The sequence below is a fragment of the Rhyacophila brunnea genome, unplaced genomic scaffold, assembly GCF_057557595.1.
Source record: "Rhyacophila brunnea isolate RB1 unplaced genomic scaffold, BYU_Rbru_1.0 scaffold_8, whole genome shotgun sequence".
NCBI lineage: Eukaryota > Metazoa > Arthropoda > Insecta > Trichoptera > Rhyacophilidae > Rhyacophila > Rhyacophila brunnea.
In genome coordinates, this window is record NW_028233350.1 from 38,157,655 (window position 1) to 38,183,127 (window position 25,473).

Here is a 25,473-nt window from a genome sequence, read left to right on the forward strand (position 1 = left end):
AGATTGTACTGAAGTAAAAAATTTGTTATATATGGCACTTAGACCCTATAATAGACTTTCAACCGTTCAATTATTATTATATTAATTATTGTCGAATTGTATTCTCAAAAAATAAATCAGATTTATACAACGTAATACGACAATAGCGCAGAAAAAACTACTGATTGTCAGTATACTGTAGCTACATAATATATGTATTACCTAAGTTGGTAACTCAAAGTGATTTTGTTCATTCAATCATATTATACTGTTTTGTCAAAAATAGTTAAAACTATATATTTTGATTTTATCAGACCTTAATATTGATTTATTTAATTTTAACTAAGAAGCCGATAAACCATTAAAAACAATACGCCCGCATTCAAATTAATTTGACGTAGCAAATAACGAGTATGTAAATCAACAATAATATATGAAGAATTAATTACTCTAAGTATTCTAGTGGTATTTGTGGTTCATTGATTTTAAATGATTTCAGAGCTATGGTGTTTGAGAATCCAAGAAAATGGTACGCCGACGACGGTCAATTGTCTCGACAAATCTGCGAACAGACGTCCCGGGAAGCCAAGACCCCCACACCGGATAATTGTTGCGCTTGCGACGATGCAAAATATGGCGTAAGTTTCACAACTTTGAACCATTTAAAATATTTTCAATAACAATCGCCAAATACCTCATCCATAGACTGAAACCGTATGCGGCTTAGAACCGTATGCCATACTAAATTTATGATTTCTGTTCATGGAAATATATGGATGGCCTCTAAGACTCGATACTAACAGATTATTTAATATTTAACGTGACTGTAAAGATTACAAGGCAAACACCATAGAACAGATTAATAAATATAATAATTCCGATAGGATATATACAGGACATTTTGACGCAGGGTTTTGAATGTGTGAGTGTCCTATATAAATTAACCACGCATTATAGACGTGAAATAGTGTGTGTTGCAACCTTCAATACTGCAATATTAAATGAGCGTCATTGAATAAACCGAGAGCAGTTGTCGGTATTTGACGTATGACGTATTCTTTACACGTGTTTAAGTTCATCCCGTATTCTTTCGCACTCGAGATCTGTTATCAGTTCCCATTATTTCTGAGTTCCCTAGCCAACACCATGAATAGCGCAAATTGATATTTGAGGCTATTACATGGTCTTAAAGTTAGTAACCTCCATTTTTACTTTTATTTTATTTTTATTGATTATAATTTTGTTACACTTTTCCATTGTACATACTCTTACCTAAGTATATTAAAAATATATCAAATCCATATCCGTTTGTTTGTTAAATAGAATTAAACCGGAGGTTGATTAAAAGTCGTTTATATTAATCAAACGCCATTTTTTTATATTTTATGACTAACTATAAAAGTGTTTTTTTAATTAATTTTAGTGATTTTATTTCGCTAATCGCATTTTCATTTCATTCACCATTTTAAAATTATTTTTTAGTCTATATTATGATATAATATATTATTTACCTTGATTTATCTGTAACGCATGAGAAAAAAAATGTAAATATGTAGAAGAGATCGAGAAACGGAGAAGACGTATGGTGAGAGACTACAAACACCTAAACGGAAATTCTAAATTTGAAAAATTAACTGATACCCAAATAAAGGAATTGTTTATTTTAATCGGGTCGTGAAATAAAACAAATATTAGGATACTCTCATAATAGTTTGACAAATGACTGAGAAAGTTGACATATTATGGTACTGTCAACAGGCATTTTTTTCTAGTAACATGATAAATAGTAGTAACTCATAATGTATTTAATAATATAGAGTGAAAAACTAAAAACTAAAAAATATTTTAAAAATAGAAATACCTTAAAATAAAGAATAGTATATATTAGAAAAAAATATAGGTATCTCAATACACCTCATTCCATATGGTGGCCGCAATATCACATTATATTTTATTATAATATCATTCACATCAAGTATTGAATGTCTTCTTTGTTTTTCAGTTGACTTTCCAAGGACTATGGTCAAAGCAAACTCACCCGAGAGACTTTCCCGCATCTCTGTGGTTAACTCATTTCTCTGACGTCATTGGAGCCTCGCATGAGAAGAATTTTTCTTTCTGGGGAGAGGGTCAAATAGCATCTGACGGATTTAGGTTTGAACCAATATTTATTTCTCCTATTGAGTGAAAACACTAAAACCATCGTAAGCGACTTAAAAAAACAACCCCGAGAGAGTCTGCATCATTCAAGAATTTAATCTATTTCTGCTAATTGTGAGCACTGCTTCGAATCACTGACGTTTAGTGTTGGGCCCATAATATATTATATTATGCAAGAGCTTCAATTTCATATCAGCCCTCTAAAAATGAACCTACATGTTGGAATTACATCCATAAAACATGTTATTACAGAACAGTAAGAGGTGCGACTTGCTTGGGCAGATACTGAAGCTAATCCTAGAAGAACTCCAAATGTGCATATAGAAATACAGCAGTTTCTCTCAGTCACTATAGCTATACTCTCTTTCATGTTCACCTTTATTAGAAAGTCTTTGTAAACTCGGTCAAAGCACACTTGGCGACCGTACGTGGCGACCTCAGTCTTGAGAATCTGTTCCTGAGAAATTCCCAGGCATAAACAACTGCCAATGCTTCACACTCAAAAGTAAGGAAGGCCTCGTGATATGCTCGATTAAGACCGAGTGTGATGCAGGGCGGGTAGGTTTGAAGGGAATTATTAGGTAGTCATTATAGAGCTTTCACTTATACAAATCAAACGGGGATGTTATCTAAAAATAAAAACCCAGATCATTCACAATAATAACCATAACTATGTCAGTGTTTTCATCCCTTATGTGAATAACAGTAGATATGATGATCAGTGGTGTAGTGCAAAATAAAATAGTACCGGGTCGCTGGTATTTAAAATCCTAACCTAACCTAACCTGACACAAAAACACATTTTTGAATATTCTAATATTTATGTACCTACCTATCGAAATTGTATATTTTCACATTTCTCGTTCATTTCAATAATATAACATAAACCTAGGCTATAGTTATTATTTAAAATAAAAATGGAAAATTGTGCGTGTCTAATTAGGAACAATTAAATAATGTTCAGTTGCATAAAAAATATTGTAGATATATTATTTTATTTATTTAATGCATTTATGATTTTAAAATAATCTAATGTTTTCAAACAAAAAATTAATACAGTTATGTAGTATTGAGGTGACGATTTGGATTCACAAGTCTCAGAAAGAAAATACACATATAATTCTCCAGTTTTATTATTTTATAGGCGAAACTGAAAACTGTGGCGTTTTCGAGCATCGATTCGTCATTATGTAAATCGAGATTTTTTTCTTACTTGTACTTTGAATTATAAACTATTATAAAAGAAATGGATAATAATAGTATAAATTTTAGGTTACGTAGTTTTGCCGAGTTTTCTTTTTGAATTAAACCAACTATTTTTTTTATATTTTTTGTAGTTTTCACTATAATTTGAAATTAATTGTGGTAGAATGACGTGCCTAGAAGAAAACTCACATCACTCTGCTGGATGTATGTATGGCGAACTGTAATACCGACAATGTCTATGAAAGTGAATTATCGAGTATTGTAAATGAAATTGAAAGTGAGAGATAACAGTTTTCTACCTTTCGGGCATAGATAACTAGGTACTACGGATGATGAGTCTTCCACTGATAGTAGACCACGTCAATGGCAAAGCATTGATATTAAACCACTATTTAATTTAACGTGCCCGTAGCTTAATTGGAAAAGCACACTGATGCGAATACAGCGGTTACAGGTTCAAGTCCCGTCGGGTGTCTAAAAAAGATTTTTTGTAGTGGGGATATCCATGAGATGTTTTCAAATTATGTGTTTTAAATTGATTTACTTACCTAAACATAATATAATATCAAGTACGATATTACTGTCTTCGATTATTTAGCAAATTGCAAACATTTTAGCAATAGGTTGCATATATATTATATCATCATAGACTAGGATAGCGTCGTTAGAGAGATAAATGCAATTATTGATAAAATCTCATTAGAATGTTGTAATGTGGTCACTATTGTTAAAATCGCTTAGATAGGTACTAGATCAGGTGGTAGATATTAAATAAAATTGTCACTTCACTCACCACTTTTTTATATTTTTAATTAACCTCAGAATGGTAGTTGTGAGAGATTTTTTACAATACTTCTACTTCAAAACTGTGATTGAATAACTCTTTAAAATTATGACACCATAATCTCAAACGCTATTTGATTTGATTGATCATATTTACAGGAGTTTGGCAGAATGGGGTTCCGTCCGCCTAATGGAGCAGGAGCTTAGGCAGCAGGGCAAGTTCCTCAAGTCCATCGTCAAGGCACCAGGGCTCTGGCACCCTAACGTCAACACCAACACGACAGCAGTCTTCAAAGTTGACAGGACAAAGCATTTCGTTTCATTGGCCTCCATGCTGGGTAATATTTGATGATAGAAGTAAGATTATACATTGTATAGAATGACAATTAATATCTTGGATTGTCACTTGCCACATTGTCAAACTGATGCAAAGGTATACAATGCTGCGCTACGGGATCTCGATGGACCTTATTCACCAAGAGTAGAGAAACATTGTTTTTTTTCCTGAGGGTGTAAATAACAAGACTAACCCTAGACCATTTATTTAAAAAGTTATTGACCGAACACGATAGGTTTGTTGCCAAGCTATCAGCTTGTCCTAATCAGTATTAATTGTCAACTTACTGTCATTAACAAAAATAAAAATCTCCAGATTTTCTAAAAATTTAAAAATTAAAAATTATACACATTGATTAACGACAATATAAATTGAAAAACAATTAATTGTTTTGAAAAAATAATAAATAAGCCATACGACTGAACCAAATCAGATACGAAAGCTGGTTATCACTTAATTAATATACAATGTTAGGTTTAATCTATTAGTCATGGAACTGACATGATTGGACAAACAGACGTCTCGCGGAGTAATATTTTTATTGTAAATTGTCCCTGCATGTGCAATTATGTTTTGGTGACCGAATTTTAAAGTAAATCAAAAAATAAAATAGCTTAACAATAGTTTAATAATATTATTATGATATTAGGGGTATAAACAACCCGAAAGATACCGCTTTTATTATGTCGATATATCGACGCAAAGTTTGTTTGTTTGCGTTGGGTTATAAAATAATCTCTGAAAATTGGCATATTCACATAAACATTTCTATCATAATTTACATTGGTTTATTAATACGTTATTTGTATCGAAAACTTGTGGAAAAAATGTGGTGTTTTATTTGTGTACCCGTTTTTATGGAAACTTAAGTGTTATGTACTTATCTAAAATATATGACTTTATATTATCTTTAATATAAAAATCATCATAAAAAATAGTAATAACACTTTATTGATATAGCAGCATTTCAAGCTATTATTCCAATCAAATTCGTTATATTGGCGTATAAAATTATCAACATTTATATTCAGTTTTTATATTATTATACTTATAGTAAATTTGTATTTAATTGTTTTATTGCGTAGTGAAAATGAGACTGAAAAGTATTTATTTATTTAAAAAATAATTACAAGATAAAAAGAACTTTTTATATACCACGTTTTTAAATTTTCTGTTGAATCATATAAACTTGACAAATCTATGTAAGTATTAATAAATATAGAATACTGAAATGTCATTTTGACATTTCATATTGATTTCCATAGTAACGCACGTATATATTGATAATTTAGTTGCTAGGACCCCCTTAGCAACCAATAGTGGTGAGTAGTAAATATTACTTTTAACGATTTTTTTCCGAAACATACAAAATAGAATTAACTGAAAATGAATTCAATTCTGCTTAAAGATGGCCAAAAGTATTAAAAAATGCATTTCCTTCGTGTTATGATATATTCTAAAAGTTTAAAATGTCTAGCTAGTTGGGAAGTTAGTTAACAATTTGGACAAACAAGAAAAAATCTGTACGGGACAAACAAGAATACGAGCTAATAAAAAAATGGTAAAAAAGAACGACTGAATGATATAACTAAAATAAACATTTGGAGGTGGTAAATTTAAGTTTATTGAAAATAAACAATTGCGAAATAGCATCAGGATGAGACTGGATCAAGGCTTACTAATACATAATAATATTATTTATAATATAGCTACTAATATAATATGTATCTGCATATTATGATGATTGTGATTATGGGTTTTTTACCACACGGAAAATCGATATATTTTATTCTATATTAAGTATAATGGTTATAAAAAAATGAAACCAAAGATAAGATAACAGAATCTAATAATAATTATCATATCGCATACTTATAATAAAAAGTAAATAATATGAAAAACAAAAATAGTTACTCACGGATTTAGTTATATCCTAATTTATCATACTTTCGGGAACTTATCTTTGATATTTATGTTGATCCAATAACCAATAAGTCGACAGGTATGAACAATAATCTAATACTATTGATACCTATGCTAAGATAATATCTTGGATAACACACTAGTTTCTTATTTAAACGCCAGTTTCTTGATTTTTTAGCATTTTGAATTTGACTCTTGCATTCCAGAAATTAATCGAGCCTAATATTAAAAAAAGTAGATATATTATTTTCAAAAACACGTTTTCTATCCGCCATCATACTTTTCTTATATATTTACGTCCATCTTGTCACAACTTAATTGTAATGTTGTTTATACTTACTATATTATACTCTATATAATATCATAATTATTATTCCACAAAAGTAGGGATTACAATACCGAATGAAAATATCAATACCGATTTTCGGTATTTCTTATTGAATACCGGTATTCGTTAAAACATAACGTCACTGTTCTGGTAGAAAACGCTAATTCGAAAAAAATGATATATTGAGTTAGTACCAAAATGTTCCTTATTTCAAATTTTACCGTCTGGACACCTTCTTAATAAATAAACAGTCTTTATTTAAAAGTCATCCTTTTTACGATCACTTAATAAACTCACATGATAGACGATTATTTCAAACATTTTAACAACTTCAAAGTCAAATTACTCAAAACTAGTATTCTCCAGTTAGTGTGTTCTGCCAGAACAGAGACGAAAGTACTTATCGGTAAATATAGCCATGACAATCTCTTTAAAAACGTAATTTTATAGAAAAAAAACCTACATTTATTATGATGACATTTAAAAATATGTATTAATCACAATAATGCAGAATTATTGGTGATTTTAACAAAAATTTGAATAATATATTGATAATTTCAACTAAAGCCCTCAAAAAGGCTCGTTATAAGCACGGCTGCAGGAAAAGCTTCTTCAATTCAACACATGTACAATCATAAACAATATTATTATAGAATAATTGAACATGTGTCACGGATGTTTTTTATTTGGAAATAATATCAGTAGTTATGTTAATTTTTCGAGACATTTTATAAATGTGTATATTTAATGAATTGTGTTTTATTGTTATTTCACCTATGTTGGATTCAGTCAATATTTTGCATTTTATCAGCACAACTTATACACTCAATTGAATAGGAAATACAGTACAAACTAATGAAGAAATAACATTAAATTCATCGCCAAAAACGTAAACAAGTGTGGTTTCTTAATACCAAAAATTTCGGTATTTTGGATTTTTAAAACCGGTATTTCGGTATTGATAAATACTATAATACCGGTTTTGGAAATACAGGTATTGCAATCCCTATACTAAAGTATTTATATCTGAAATCAGCACACTGGCGTACGGTACTTATCCGTCAAACTAATAGGGGATTGATGGTCAATAATTTATTTTAATCTCTGTCCTATCTTCAAAAAGATTTTTTCTAGTAATTATATATTTCTCACGTGTTTTCAAATTATGTACGATTAATTTATATATTTTTATGTTGTACTAGGTATCTCATATTATTACAACTTGCCTTATTTATTATGAGTTGTGTTTATATTCTTATATTGTGTGTACGGATCAGCATCTGTGCAGAGTTGGTGTCATACGGTGCAGTAAATCTACACCCCCCCCCCCCCACAAACACACACATACAATTTTTTTTTTAATGACAAATTTTAAAATTGAAGTCAAAGTTTGACGAATTCGAACGCATAATATTCGGGAATATCTGTGTATTTAGATCATGACCCCCCTATCCGGGCCCCCAGACTAAGATATTTGTCGGCCCCCCTACCTATCGCTAGGGTTAAGAGCAGTGTGTATACAGAATCTTTCTCAAAATGGCGTTCCAGGTAAAATTAAGGGTGTTCAGTGTATTTTTAGCGATTTTTTGTATTTTTCAATAAATCCACTTGAGTTAAGAAGTTTTCGAATATCGACATACAATAATCAAAATTTGCATCAAACAATCATATATTTTAAAATGTTATTGTTCTTCAAGTAAAATAGCGCTGCTAAGTGATATAAACACATATCACAAATTTTCTCTAATAATAAAAGTCGCCTGCGGTCTATTTTACTTCATGAGTATTCACAATAAAAAATATATGGTTGTGCGATACAATTTGATGTGATATTATTATGATTGATATAATTATCTACTTAAATGATGATTCACATGTCGGAGTTAATTTTATAATTATTTTTATTTGTTTTCTGACTAATAAAACTGGCTATTTATCCAATATGGTGAGGGGTCGCATGATACTTGGCTACCTTAAAAGGTGGTCGCGATCAGTAGGTACTTCATTATATGATGCCGAATGCCGAAAACTCGATAATTATTTATGTGGACACAAAAATTACTAAAAATACATGGAATAACCTTAATTTTACTTCGCGAAACTATTGGGTTCCGCAGAATACCATTTAGGAAACGCTACTGTAAACCATCACACTACCCTTAATCTAGCAGGGGGGGCCCGCTTCAGGATGTGGTGACCATGTACATAGATTTTGGCACGGGGTATAATGCATATAATTTTAAATGATTTTGTCACATTGATCAAATCCAGTGACGCCCCGTGGGGGTAGGCAGATTGAGCGTCGCTTGGGGGCGGCAGTTACTCGAAGGGCGGCAAATCGAGATAAATCATTAGGTATATATATAAATAGCTACCTAAACTTAGTAATAACGGAAATATCTTTCCATTAAAAAAACAGCTAATTGGTTGGAAACAAAATGTATTTTTTATATGTATATTTTTTTGTCGGGTTCGCGATGTCTAGTTTACTTCCGTTGACTCCATGTACGTCACGTTATTGGTGAATGCAAATTTGCGAATTATATTTGAATTATAGGTTGGTACATACAGTCACTTGCGAGTTTTGGACGTTGTCAGGTGTATTTTAAAATGTACCTATGTGAAACAGTAGACTCGTAATATTGTCTATTGAAGCAGAGATGGGATCTAAATTTAGTGGTGTAGGTATATCTTGTTATTAATTTAACCATACAACATATTTCTTAGATATTGGATTCATGGAAGGTTGATAAAAAATACTGTATAAAAAATGAGGCGGCATTTTGGCACCGCCTAGGAGCGGCATTTTGTCTAAGGATGTGACCGATCAAATCTTATTTGCCATCCATAATGACCAATTATAGATTACTTACATCTTCATGTGTCTTTCAGGACCAACTCCAGACTGGGTTGTCGGCGTCAATGGACTGAATCTTTGCCTGAAAGACTGCTCATGGGTTGAAAATCTTACCATTGACCTTTACCCATGGGATGCTGGCACCGATAGTGGAGTTACTTATATGGTAAGAAAGAATGACTAAGGTGGTATTAAAACATCAATGATGTTTCATAGCAGTTATTATAAGAGTATTCTTCTATAAAACAAAAGAAGGCATATTTAAAAAAATGGTTTAAAAAATAGACAACGACTGTCTTTTACTTCTATTTTTTATAATCTGGGAGGCGATTATTTCATAGTTTTCTTGTTCTAAATTTATAATTTTGTTTAATTTATTGTCGTCCTCCATTTTGAAAGAACTGTCGAAAGTGACCGCCACCAGTGTTGCAATGTTTACTAAAATTTTATGCATTTATTTATTTAAGAAAACAAAATATTGTGGACATAACAAATCAAAATTCAGGGCGTTCACAACATGAGATTAAAATATTACCATCACGAGAAAGAACAAAAAAAAACATAAACAAATTTAGACAGTAAAATAAAATTACAACATGTCTTTGGGGAGCGCATTGACTAGTCTTGCCTGATCGGCTTAACACGAGGAAACAGTTCTGACCCAAAATAGATAATTGACAGGCGCATATAAGTTTAAATTCTTTATGACTTTAGATAATATACTAATATGTAATTAGTATTAGATTAAATGTCACATTTGTGTGATGTTTTAGATGACACTTGTGAGATTATAACGAAGGCCAATCTACTAATTTATTTTTCAATTAAAATCGTTAATTTTATATATTTTTCGAATCTACTCAATCTTGAAAATTTCATTTGGCAACACAGCAAAACACTCTTTACCATAGATCAGGGGTTCCCAACCCCGTGCCCGCGGGCACCATGGCGCCCGCGGAACGATTCGTATGTGCCCGCCACTATTCGACAGAGACAGAATTTTCGCGCTAGCCTGACACAAGCAGAAAACCCGAAGTGAACGAACGCCACGAACTGAGCCGATGAACGCCGAAGGACATGACAGTAGTCACGTGCTCGTACCGTCCCGATTGCTTCGGCGATCATCGGCTCAGTTCGAGTTTTCGGCGTGTACAAGGAGTGATGTGCAAATAGCATTCCCCGCCTGGAACCGCGTTGTTGTCATTGTGATTTCGATTGCTGCCCCATTCGGGTCGCGACAGTTAGCTAGGAGACATCTTCGTCTGACGAAACACGAATTAGGAGTTTTGATATTCCTTCTATATAGTTCTAAAATGAGTGGACCGAGTAAAAGACAACGAACCTATAACACTGACTGGGAGGAATCATATTGTTTCTTTAATGTGAAAAATAAATGCGTCTGTTTGTTGTGTGGTAGTAGTATTGCAGTGCCGAAAAAACATAATGTTAAATTCATGCCATTTTTGATGTGAATTATCCACTTAAATGAGAAGTTATGGAAGGAGTTTGTCGATTAAAAATAGGTGGTGCCCGCCACCCTACCGATATTTTAGAATGTGCTCTAGAGTACAAAAAGGTTGGGAACCCCTGCCATAGATGAATCTTTAATAAAAGGAAATAATATTATGGTATTTCCTATTATAAAGTTATATTTTATAATATTAGAGACTGAAACTGTGTATCTAAATGTATTATGTCAAAAATAATTATTGAAGGTAGTACCTACCTATTATTTATTGTATATTTTATAATAATGACATCTGTTATAATACAATGCATGCAAATCATTTATATGACGTATAATATGGTGAAAGCAAGCTCTTGTAAAACATACAAAATTGCAGATTTTCGAGAGCACATTTTGTATAGAAAACTTCCAATGAAAACGAAATAGGTAGTTGATTAATTTCAGAGTGGTGTATTTTTTAAGTAGGTTAATAAATCCTTTTCATTTCATAAAAAGGTTTTGTCAAATAATGAATTAATGTACCTGCACTATGTAAAATAGCAAAAATCAATATTGGAGACAGGCGTTTTGTGTATAATAAATAGCTTAATTTCGATAATAACAATTGGAAATACAATTCGTACAATAAATTGAGTCAGCTGACGATTAAGAATCATTTGGGCGTATAATGGGCAGTGTTAAAATGTATCGAATATTTATTGTAGTTTATATTTTCTTTGGTAAAACGTACGGAATTTTGGATTGAAATATAATTATTTATAAACGATTATCATAATAAACAGTCAGTGGTGTGAATAATAGGCACGGCTTATTTTTCAACAGTTTGAGAAAGATTAAATAGCTCCGCATATATTTAAAACGGAACTTTGGACAGTGTTGCTATCTTCCTCGGCCGAAAGCTGTAAAATTGTACTTCAGGCATCTGCTTTTTGTCGATTTTAATATAACATGCTAATACATAATATACACGAACACATTGTTTAATATCGACATTATGAACTGTTAATGGCTGCCAAGATTTTATTTAACCATAAAAAAGAGAATTACTCAGCTTTAAAAAACCGCAGTAAGAAAAACAAAAAAATTTGAAGATTTTTTAATACTTATATTAAGTTAATTCCACAGAACAGATAATAATTAGAATTTCGATAAAACTAAACTTTGTCAGTCATACGTATTTGTTTTCATTGAAATAAGACTACAATTTACAAATGGTGTTGGTTAGTCGTAAACGCTGCAAAAACCAAGCCATACTAGATAAAAGTCAAAAAATACTCGTCTCTCTATAAAATATCTAAAATTATGCAATTAAATCATACATAACTTTGAATATTTTATATATAGAATAATATTTTTTATCTATTATGTATAGTTTGGTTCAGGCAGGGCTTAATAAATTTAAAAAAATGAACCAACCATCGCCCAAAATATACCAAAACTATTATGGTTTGGTAAAGCAGGGTTTAATATATTTTTAAAACAAGCCGATACAATATATGTAAATTGTAGCCTTAGTTCAAGGAAAATAAATACGTATGACTAACAAAGTTTAATGTGCACTATTTATGGCGGATCTTAACAGCCTATAGAAATGGATTGGGAGAACATAGCAACGAGCCACACGCAGTTTTATGTTTAATTAAGCATTTAAGGGAATACTTCAGTGAAACGGCAAATAATTTTCAACTATAGGTGCGACGAAATTTCGGACTGGCTGCCAATCGGAGAGCGAAAGTCGAGCCGTGAACACGTAATTTTTTTTCGTGATGGCGTCGGGGGAATAATTATTCTTAAATCATGTATGATAAGATGACTAAAAAACGTTACCCATTTACTTAAAAAAGAAAACATGTCAATGAATATATTATTACTAATATAACAATAAACAGAACATTAAATGGACGCATGTTGAATTTTTATGACAAATTATGTTTTGTTTTGCACGCGTCGTTTGCACAATCTTCGCGTCGCGTAGTCACGATCGTTTTAAAGGCCTTAAGCTAAAGCTGCTAAAGCGTCGATTTTTAAGGAGGCGTCTAATTTTGAGAAAACGCCTTGCTATCTAAATCAATGTTTTATTAATTATCTGAGACTGATTTCATCCCATTTCTATTTGAACCATATTGGATCACGCGTTGGATTAATTCGCGATAATATTATGTTACATATTAATTTATCAAAATCCAATAACTAATTTTAATATATTATATATCACAGTTGTCACAATCGGTATTGAATTTTCATTATGAAAATGCAGTCCTCTTTGATAAATTTAATTTAATAACATGTTGATTTGATAGTCATAATATTTTACACTGAAAAACTACAAATACGTCATTGCAGTAGGCAATGACGCAAAGTATACGCGTTTTTACGGCCGGTTCATTGTCACGAACTGTCAAAACACGAAATTCAAAATAACCACGAACTTTCTCGTAAGTTTCATTCTGATATATTTTGTGGCCGAGCAGCCGCGCCTTTCCGAAATATGACACGGCGTCACGCGATCATCGCCTAATTTACTAATTAATTGTAATCTAATCGCGCGGTTACATTAATATGTAGAGTAGAATCTGATTATAATTAATGTTATTACATCACAACATTTCGGATAGCCATAAATTGCGGAGATTCCATGAATTCACTGACACATCGCTGTTCACAGATTTCAGACGTAGATAATCAAATTCAAATTTGAAGACGACGAAATTAAAAGTATCTTTAAAATTAATCATCATTTTTCCTAGGCTAAGAAATGTCTATTGAAAGTATTTTGTGAATTTTGTGAGTTTGTGAATGGATTATTACTTCTAAAAGATTATTCAGTTTAATAATGATTAAATTAAATAGTTATGTAGTCCATATTATTATATGACAACGTTGAGATGGCGAAACACTGGACGCGATAATAACCATTTTACAACACATAGGGGGTTTTAACATTAATATTACAATGAGGCGTCTAATTCCAAAAAACGATAAGTCCACATTTGGTCAAAATCGAGAAAAAATACGCAAGTATTCTTTGTATAATTTTACACAATATGTATTGATCTATAAATTCCAAAACGCGACATAACCCTATGAAAAAAATCATTTTAAGTCTCGATTTATTACAAAAAGAGCCAAGTCCGTGTTTCACAATATTTAAAGCTTGGTTGATTTCGCGCGTGTTTAAGTCAACCAATAAGGGAACGTTCAATATTGAAAAGGGCGTCTCCCATGCTGTAGCATCTGGTAAACTCATGACAGTGCCACGGAAATATGTGCCTTATGCGGAATAAATTTAAAAGTGAGATACAAATAGCGCTATGTCCAATTTTAATTTGCCTATATTGATTACATTTAAGAAAAATAATCTCATGTTAATACAAATAATTGAAGCTTGAAACATAAAATCGTTCTTTCCCGAAAATATTGAATTGTGGACTTGTCGCTTTTTGTAATTAGACGCCTCACTTGTAATTTTATTTATTGACATTAGAAAGATCGAAATTCTTAGGTAATATGGTGAACAGTCTCATCTCGAAATCCAGACAACAAAGTGATTGTCGATTTCTTTAATGTCAATTAATTACAAGTGTACTATTAATGTAAAATGCAATATTATACGGTGCAAAATTGTTATTAAGTATTGCCTTAGTAATTGGCATCAAGCGTTCACATCACCCCATTGTTGTCATGTTAGGGAATAGCTTCTTGATGAAGCTATTCGCAATTAACATATTTTATTTTGGTGTCAGAAGTGGGATATGAAGGCAAGCTAATTCTAATATATAAAAATAGCAGTAATTAAATTTATTTTTCTATAATCGATTACCTTCTCGCTTTTGAACTAGTTATACCTTTACGGTTTACATTGTATAATTGTTTGATAAAAATAAAATGATAGCAAAGATTACATTTTTATTTTCATTATGTACCTAATGATACGTGCGGTGTTTGTCGTTATCCAAGTTTATCTAGGTACATAGCACGTAGTTGTTACCAAAGAAAAAGGATTTCGCTACGGCAGTTTCTAACTGTAATGATTAATGACGACCAAAAATATGTTTTTGACAACCCATAGATCGAATCTTACAAAAGAATTATATAGTTATTATTTGTTGAATCTAATAATTAGTTAAAAACAGCGCTCAGAATAGAAAAGTTTATTAACCAGAGCCCTCGATAATATTCCGAAAATATTAAAGTGTAAGAGTTTTTTTGTTATATACCTTGTATATCTACATACTGCCCACAGTACATACGTACCTTAGACGAATAAATTAAATAATAGTATTTAGAGATCTAATACGCACTACCACTAAAGATTTAATCAGGTAATTTTTTTCAGTACCGTAGGCAAAAAAAAAAAAACAGTTTTTACGAAATATGCTGCCATGGATGGTACAATAGTCTCATTAATCAGAATTTTTGTTGTATTAAGATAGCATAAAAACTTTATACCAAAACAACATAAAATCTTATTATTATTTGTAGAAATAGATGTGTATGATATGTCAAGTTTTTTATTAAACTTTATTAAAAAATGTAAGTTAATGTAAGTATGTATTGATTTTAATTTTAATTCCCAAACCGGAGCGCTATTTTGCGTTCCTGTCCATTTCGAGCGCTGGAAAACGACAACTATCATTCTATTAAGTCTTTATCCAATATATTATTATCGGATTACTTAAAATTTTTTTCAGTCACCTAATACGGAGACAAAACCTCGCGAGAAGATGTACCGTATCACCACGAAGTATCCGGAAGACCCGCGTGCGCCCTTCTACGATATGACTAAGGATGAGATGAACCCACTGGCCAGACTGTTCCTGACGAGGCAGAGCATCACACCGAGGGGATGCGACGAGGAACAACTGCAAGAGCTGGCACAGGAGACAGTCGAGGATCCTGACGCCTCGTCACGCCGTTAGTATTGCATCGGTTTAAGGGGAAAGGTTTCACTATGCAATTGCGTAGCACTGACATCATTGTTAGATAATGTAGTACAAAATAAAGTATATTATATACAAAAACAGTACCTGTTTAATTAAAACCATGTGAGTGTCTCGGAATCATTCAATTAGTTGCTTATAATTTAACATGTCCCCAAATCCAAAATGCCGCATGATTCGATCAATGCAAATCGAACCAATGCCATTTTTGGCACCCCACTTTTAAAAAAAAGACATGTCCGATCTTAATAAGATCATAATATGGGCTTCCACAGCGTGTAGGCTTAGAATAGGTTGAGGAATTGATGTTAGCCACTTCCTCAACCTATTAGGTCCATGACTGATTGAAAAACAATAGGTATGTGTATTTGTCAGATTTATCAGGATTCGAGCCTGGGACCCACGTTATAAGCCGATGCTTAAGCCTCCGGCCATCATCATTGAACCAGGATTATGGTTTGATATTAAAAGTGAACCCAATATTTGTATTTAGGAAAAATAATTCCAAATATTAATAATTATAATACAAATAGACCATAACATTATATTCTGGCCAATACGTCACTACGTCCATCTAAGGAAATAACCCCCCCCCCCGCTCTTGTATGTAGATCCCTTTCCCCCCGCTTACTACGGTTATCGAATTATATTTACAAATACACTGATTATATGCGGCAGATAAAAGAAGGGACAATAATACCGCCTTTGACAGCATATTTAGATAAAAATAATTTATTTCGCCTGCGGAGCTGAAAAACATTGCATTCCCGAATATTTAGTAGTAGTGGATATCAGATATAAAGACTATAATTATATTACATTTATTCGTCTAACTAAGCTAAGGTAACAAAAAACTCGCATACTTAAATATTTTCGGATAATTATCGAGCGCTCCGATTCATAAACTTTTCCATTTCAAGCGCTGGTTGTAATATAACCGAACAAACAAACACACAGGCGATGCTTATATTGTGTTTATTGGGTATTTTTTCTCCTTTAATGGCGTTAGCAGTCAATTCATGGTGGATATATTCATTGTATTAATAATTAAATAAAACGCTAGTAACTAATTCCACTTTTATTATTATTAAACTAGACCGGTTTCGTCAGCTTCAAATGGACATTGCTTATCTAAAATTCAGTTTGTATAGCGATGCCTATTATAGAAGGTACACTATATATCTGAATTCGAACTGAATTACGTATTTTGTGTTACAGTAATGCAAACAAGCCCACTAGCTGAATCGTGAATGGGTTGTCATTAATGGACACTTCCTTCCCTCTTCAGTTTTTTTTTCATCTAATTACAGTGATTATATTATAAAATGAACCACTATGTGACACGAACAATGTCATTGAATATAGTTACGGCCACTAATCATACGCTATAAAGTTACACACAAATTGCATGTATTTATGATGACGTGTACTCCACAAACAAAACTCATTAAATGATGTAATAATGATAGTTACGTATTTTATGACGTTTGATTAGTTTTAAAACTATTTACTTAGTAATAGTAAAGTATAAAGTCTAATGGGTAAAATGTCACGTCATGAATGATGATTTTACAGTGGAAATTAATTATGATTGAATCAGCGGTGATTTTTTTTGAAGCAGATGACGCAATCGATTCGTCAGTAGATTTAAGAGGGCCCTGAAAGACTTCTATTCTAACTCATAAAATTATTAAATTATAGCAACATTTTTTGCTATTCGTGAAACAGGATCATGAATCATGATAGAAAATGCCACTTTAATTTGTAAAGCTTTATTATGTCTTCGGCTATCTCTTGATTTTATTTGACTGCATATTATTTCTTGCATTTTGAGTCGAAAAAAATACATCCAAATTGGTACTTAATTACTCATATAGGCAGTTTACACAAGTTTAGTAATGAACGGCATTTCTAATAAAATATTCATTGTTCATGACGTATGATTGTTCATGGTCGAGATTGACCTTTAGTATTTATAACTGCTATATAGGTATTTACTTAAATTGAAATTTCTTGGGTGAAATTTAATGAACAATGAAAGTTCCCACGTCTAGCTATCGCCATAATTTATGGCACTACAACCCTTAGTGGGTCTTGGCCTCATTCAAAACATTCTCCATCCTAGACGATCCAGCGCCGACCCCTTCCAGTTGCTTTGACTGAGCATTCTTCAATCTCCTGTAGCACAGTCCATCCATCTCAATTTAGGCTATCCAGGCTCTTGCCCTCGGGGTTTGCGTACATAACTCGCCTTGCTGGCATATCCCCTCCGCCATTCTATACACGTGGACGATCCAACGCAGTCACTGCATTTTCATATGCCACGATCTTTTCACTACCATAAAGTGTGCACAGCTCCTCATTATATCTCGACCTCCAAATGGTGTCTTCTTGAATAACCTCAAAGATTCTTCTCAAAACTATCATCTCAAAGATATCCATATTTCTCTCATCCTGTTCAACATTCTGATCCATACATTAATACTGGGCGTAGAAGAGTTTACTATAATGTTGTTTTGGTTTTTCTTGAAAGTGTATTGTTCTTCAGAAGTGTGTTTGCGATCAATGGTCATTATTCCCAACATACATTGTTCCATATTATTCTATCTTCTGGGACAATATTGTCGTCTTTCAATAGTTACAACACTCAGATAATCAATAACTCCATCTACAAAACTTGCAAACATACAGTCAAGATCATCTAATACTCTTATTGTGGTTAGGTTACGTTTCAGCAATTATTATATGTCCGAATTAATTTGAATAAACATGCTATTTCTCAATATAAATAAACAATTTCTGAACGATGACTTCAATACATTAACCCTGACATTCTACAAGTTAAATTTAAATAAGCGTAAGTATATTATTTTGAAAAGAAGAAAAAACTACTGAATATTCGGCATCAATTACATTCTATCATAATACCTAATAATGTGATCAGATTTATACGAAGATAAAACAGGTCTCGGAACGCGCAAAAACTGGATTAAATAAAACACAGTGCCGACACAAAAAAAAACCGCATATTATAATATATCTAGAAACGTCTTTAGGAGTTACAAAGTATATTTTATTTTATAGTAAGACCCGAAATGAAATCTAAATAGGGTACCTACTAACTGACGAGAAACACAATTTAATTTATTAAATGATTTTGGCTATTGATATAATGAGTCTTACAATGTTACGCATTTCATAATATAAGGAGTTTTGAAGGCAGTTCGATATTAGATTCAAACAATTAATTGTACGTGTGATCATAATATTCATCTTCTATTGGCAGCTCCAATAAAAAAGGCGGCTCTCGTTATTTTTGTACATAACTATCTTACAAATTTCTCGGTGTTTTACGTAATTATTAATCTTAAAAAAAATGTCAATACTATTACTTTTTAGGCTTCCTGCATAAAATTGACAAGGAAATATCTTTTCGCAGCTATTTATAGCTAAATGATACATTAAAATATCTGTTTTGATACGGAAATATGTGAGATGCATGAAATGTCAAATTTAATTTATACACTATCAAATTTTATGCATTTAGGACATTTAGGTACTCAATACTTATTTCGGAAATGTCTACCCATATAATCATTATAATTGTAATTAACTATTTATGTGAATTGTAAATTATAATGGAATGTCATAGTAGAAGTGTTAATCTGTAGCCAACTTAATCACTAGACAAGTGGATCTGTTATATATACAAGGCGGTTATCGGCGGATATCGACGGTAATTTATCATCATAAGTTAGCCGTGTAAATAATTGTCAAAACTGTGTTTAGTTTTAATTGAAATTTTATTTATTTTTACATATTGTGAACATTACAAACTATTAATCTATATCGCTCTAAACGTTAACACAGCCAAGAGAGGAGCTGTTAAACATACAATTTTTGACAGTTTAGACCAGGGGTTCACAAAGTGTGTCCCGCGTGACTTTTTGATGTGTCCCGCGAAAGTTATTTTAAATTTGTATTATTTTTTATTTTTCATATCGAATAATAAAAATTATATTTGCAATTAAATATCCTCTGGCAAGAATGAACGGTTCAGAAAAATTGAGCTTAGATTGCAGGATTTAGTTTCAAACAAACAATTGCATCAATCCCATTAACAAAAATATTTTTTTTTAGTAAGTACTTATATTAATAAGAGTAATAATAAATAATGATGTAAGTATATTTAGTTAAAAATATAACAATTTATTTTTTTTATTTTTTGCCTTATTTTTGATTTCAAAATTGTCGCTTTGTCGAATAAGTTTGTGAACCCCTGGTTTAGACGTTTAACTTATTATGAGAATTAACTATCTAAATACATAAATACGATAAACTACCGTCGATAGCCACCATGTATATAGAATAGATCCACAGTTTACTTCATTTAAAAACTTCAGAAACATACCCATTAGTAAAAAATCCTAAAAATAAGTTGAGCTGACTAGGATTCGAACTCGTAACATCGTAAGTGTTCTTATCAATTAAGCTAGCCGAAATAAAATCGTCAGCCTGTAAATATTTGGCATAATATAATTAATATTATCATTATCACAACCAATGAACTATAATTATATAGTTTTACTGATAATATTTATATTTTTCAAAACAATCCTGTGGATCCATATTTATGAAGCTTCAATATGCATTGATCCCCAGTTTACTATCAGTTTATTGAAGCGACGTTAGGACCGATAGTACATTGAACCATTATACGATATTGATAACAACTAAACCTAAACTGTCAACCACTTTATCCTTTACAAAGCCGAGTGCGGAGTGACTGAATATGGCCAGTGGAGCGCCTGCTCAGTGACGTGCGGCAAGGGTCTCCGCATGAGGACGCGGGAGTACACCATGCCGATGGAGAAGGTCAAGATGTTCGAGTGCAGCAGGCAGCTGGTCTCCAAGGAGATGTGCGTGGCTGATATACCAGAGTGCGAGTGAGTTACCAAACCACATTACCTATATTATTCGTAAGCTTGCATCGATGACTAAGTAAACTGAATTTTTAGTCAAATATGCGATTAAAGATTGCAAAAAACATTCTTTAAATGAAGCCTTTCTGGTTATCAAACGATATAGTATTTATTACTTTAATAAACTATTTTTTTATCAACGAATAATTTGCATGATTAGAGAATGTAACATTCCTTCATTGAACATACAAAATTAATGCAATCTGTACTACTAGTTAACTTCGTCTGTAATTAAATAGGCCTCACAAATGGCTAAATGGGTAAAGTACATTGACACTATTTCAGTGAATGCAGGTAGGTTCTGGTTCATTTAGGCGTCGTATTTTTTTCTTTCTATTAGGTACGTACCTACTATATATGTGAGGTGTTTTCAAATGATGTATAAGTATAATTAATTGTTAAAGTTTTTAGTCTTTGAAAGAAGATAATTAAAACGAAAATATTCAAATTAAATACGGTGCTATACAAATCATAAAACAATGTTGTTTTATACAAGGAAATAATGCTATATGTTTGAGCCCAATTTCACGCATAAATACCTATGTACATAAATATTATAATATTAGAGCGGAATGCAGAAACATTATTTGTCATAACTAAAATTTCCTTAGCAGAAAACACTATGCAGAAACATTGTCCTTAGTTAAGATCATTTCTATTGAAAATAATACCATATTCAAAAATTCTCTTTCCTATAGTTTAGGTAAATTATTTTATAATTGTTAAACGATGACAAAAATATGACAACTGCATTTTATAAATGCAATAACTCTAAATACATATTAATATTTAATTATAATACTCTTATGTTTCCGTTATAAGTCATTATACGTGATTCCACAGGCACCGTAAGATATTTTTTTAACATGGTAACACTAGCGTCAAGTGTCATTTTATCATCTGGCATCTTGTATTTCTGCGGGCTGGCGTATACAAGTAAAATAATATACTGCAAGTACATGCCAAACGAATTAACACTATCAATATCCATATTGAGATGAATTGTTAAATGAATATGAGTGTATGGACTGTTTTATAGCACGCGAATTTATTTTGACAGCAGCTGTCAGTGGTAAAATGGTAATACGGAAAGAGGCGTGTTTATAACAAAAGTTGTCTATGGTTAAGGATTCCTTAACTCTATACTCAGTATAGTCTATAGTTAAGTCATCCTTTTCGGCGACTTATCCTTAGGATCGAAATCTTAGATTGTGCATGCCGCTCATAAATCACATGTATCTTGTACCTACTCTCGTTTAAGGCTTTAGTAGTTACAATTATTATACTATTTATTAATGGTACTAATTTACAATTAGATATTATATTGTATTAAATAAAATAAAACTCAATATGAAGTACTTATTCCACATAATTTAATAATGATCAGGACAATATTAAAAATATACCTACAATATTGGTCATTTATGGATCAGTTGACAATGTCTCATTGAAGTGGACGAAACCGGTCCTGATTATTAGACGGTATAACCAAACATAATTTTAATGGAGAAATGAAAATTGTAAAAGTGTGTGTCAAATCACCGTTTTTGACATTTTATTTTTTTACAAACTATAAAAAAAAGTTCTGGATTCGCGCATGCGCACAAAAACGATGACTATCTGACATACCTAGCCGTTGTGTGATTTTCATTCGGGAACAAAACGTACCAATGTGACACGCAGTTGGATCATTGTAGCAGTCATAAAATAACATTTATCAACGGTGTTATTAAAACAAAACAAAAAACTGTTGTTGCTCTGAGATTAATGGCTACGATATCTCGTTACCACATTAATTACAGCGACACGCCAGAATCACACAAACGAGGCAAATGATACGGATAATAAACTAAAAATAATTATTGGAATCCATGTCAATAATCTGTCAAACCACTAACCATTTCCTCTGCAAAAAACAGCTGTTACAAAGTCATAGGAATTAATGAATTAATCACGACCATGATAGTAGCAATAAAGAAACGACAGTCACATTTTCCTGTTACGGAATCATACTATTGCGTCAAATTTAAAATTATTTGTGTGGTTTGCAGTTAATTAGTAATTTCATTTATGAATTAAATCGTAAACGCGCGTGTATAATATTATATTCTCGAATATAAAGTAATACACACTTGAAACTGTCTATGGTACGTTAACATTTGACACTTATATCGTCATATTTACGTATGTAAACAGTAATTATATTAAATCTACTTATATACGCAAATGTAAACACCGCGTATACGACAAGTCCGAACTTGCAGTGACATATCACCGAAGTTCAGCCACCGTCTACTTTTATGTCAAGTACCTGACACATTATTCGTAGTTTGACAGGTAGTGAAGTGCATAGGTATATGTATTTCTAAAACAACGGACAAATAATTATTATCATACATCGTGAATGTATGCCCAACGCTTATGTAAATAAATGTACTGTAGCGATCTGTCAAAAATCATGACAGTGATAAATAAATCGGATGTGCCGTGTTCTATGGATTTTGTGCGAAAATAAAATATCGCTTGTTCTCGGCACATACGATTAATTCTGATGCACTCTGTGAAGAAAAAATGCGCTTCAAATGATATTAATTCATTTTGGCCCACAACTGCACTCGTATTACGATAATATTTTGAATATGCAATGACGATTCACTTCTTACCAGTTGCTAGATATCGCAATGTTACTGTTAATCGTTCTTCTACACTTATGGCATTTCTAAATTGTGTGTCTTGTTTTTTGGCAAAAGGTCCAATCTTGCAAACTAAAGTTCACAAATTGAGGTGGATCTTCGATTTTAAACTCTGACATCTGAAAGCACCTAGTTCTTCTCGTCGCTGAATCCATTCCCGCATCCATTTAGCCGTTTTTTCCTCATTTTTGTTGCCAAAAGACTCGCTGCTATTTTCTTTTTTTTTGACATTCCCATATTGACAACTGACAACTGATATAACGTTTTTGAGAAGTATACGAAATAAGTGTCCGAATAATTTACAATGCCATATGTAAATACCGCATATATTTATTCCAAATGTTGCATTGAATAAAGTGTAGAGACTTTATTTCAACGAGAAGTATACGAGAATTTTATGTCAGATCCATGCAGGTGTAAACAGTAAGTGAAATTTTATGTCAGACACATAAAATAAGTATAACGGTATAAGTGTCAGATGTAAACGTACCATTTTTGATCTTATGCGACAGTTATTGGTGTCTTTAAGCAATTAAATCTAGTTAAGACTAAGAATAGCTGTAAAGTGTACGTGAACAATGTTTAATATCCGAGGTGGAATACAAAAAAATGTATATTTGCATTAAAAGATTTTAAATCTTAGCAGATGTCCGCAAATAAACAGTTTGTATACAGTGTTTATTTGGTCGTGAATATGTGTATCTTGGCTTAGTCTAGGCTCAAATCTGTTTTAAGTACCTAGCATTGATGAATTTCAACATAGTCCCTTATTTTTAGAAGCGTCGATCTGAAATTTTTACCTTAACATTTTTAGCACGATGAAAGATCGAAATTCGTGATGTTATTATTGTTAACTTCTTCAGATTCAGGCAATTCTAACATATCACTTAACTGAGCTTAGTAAATGCGCTCCCTAAAGACTATTTTCAATGATGTATTTTGCATTTTGTTTTTGAAACTTTATTTTTCTGTAAGTATTAAATTGTACTTAAGTATGTTTTGATTTTATTTTATTTTTTGTTATTATTAAGTATTATTGTGATTATATTTTTTTCTATATTCTCTTCTTCCCTCTTGTGAGGGTAATATTTGACTTATAATGTAAATCTTATGTTGTGTACGTTATGAATTTAGATTTATTATGTCCACAATCTTTTGTATTCTTAAATAAATAAAATATGTGATTAATATGGTATGTCGTATACAGACAGTTAATTAGGAAATTACATCTTAAGAAGCGATGATTAAGAAAATTTATACTATACTTAATTGAAATATAAGATCTTAATTAAATATATATCCTTTTTAACAACACAACAGGTCTACGTAGATGCCTAATGATACTATTGTAGTTTAACAATAGAGTATTTAGTAATATAAGTGAAACAATCACAAAAATCCAGGCTTTGAGAAAATCATTGCATTACCATTGCATTTCGACACCAGTGTCACCGTACAACGCCGCTAAGCCAAAGATGGCGTAATACACGCCCGCTACTTTTGCGCACTACGTTGCGTGGAGGCCCTTAAAAGTTCACAAGGCCTAAAATGTTCACAGGCTCTAGCACTCTGTCTTATTGGTAAGACAGCCGTGACCAAGCATTACTTTAGGCCCTTTAGAGACTTATTAGTTGGGCACGGTGCCGACCCCTGCATTACACTTTTTTCGCTTCCAGTACCGTTCAATATAATATACGACATTTCATACTCAGTTTCATGTCAACACAAAAAGACGGAAATTCTTCATAATGTACTTGATTACCACAAATAATGCGGTATTTTAAGAATGTTTGAAGTTATACCAAAAAATATTTTAA

The 25,473-nt window shown here is 31.9% G+C and overlaps 2 protein-coding genes across 4 annotated transcripts in view; one reads left to right on the forward strand and one right to left on the reverse strand.

The window, feature by feature from the left end:
• Positions 1–25,473, reverse strand: part of LOC147064198 (phosphatidylcholine:ceramide cholinephosphotransferase 2-like) — a 236,505-nt gene that overhangs the window by 71,976 nt on the left and 139,056 nt on the right. The gene's annotated exons all lie outside the window — the stretch shown is intronic.
• Positions 1–25,473, forward strand: part of fat-spondin (extracellular matrix protein f-spondin) — a 72,046-nt gene that overhangs the window by 4,117 nt on the left and 42,456 nt on the right. Inside the window, exons 3-8 of the mRNA XM_085959255.1 lie at positions 479–617; positions 1,982–2,133; positions 4,288–4,466; positions 9,609–9,739; positions 15,733–15,955; positions 20,753–20,927. Of these exons, the coding sequence (XP_085815381.1) occupies positions 479–617; positions 1,982–2,133; positions 4,288–4,466; positions 9,609–9,739; positions 15,733–15,955; positions 20,753–20,927 (999 nt within the window). The remainder of the gene's footprint in view (positions 1–478; positions 618–1,981; positions 2,134–4,287; positions 4,467–9,608; positions 9,740–15,732; positions 15,956–20,752; positions 20,928–25,473) is intronic.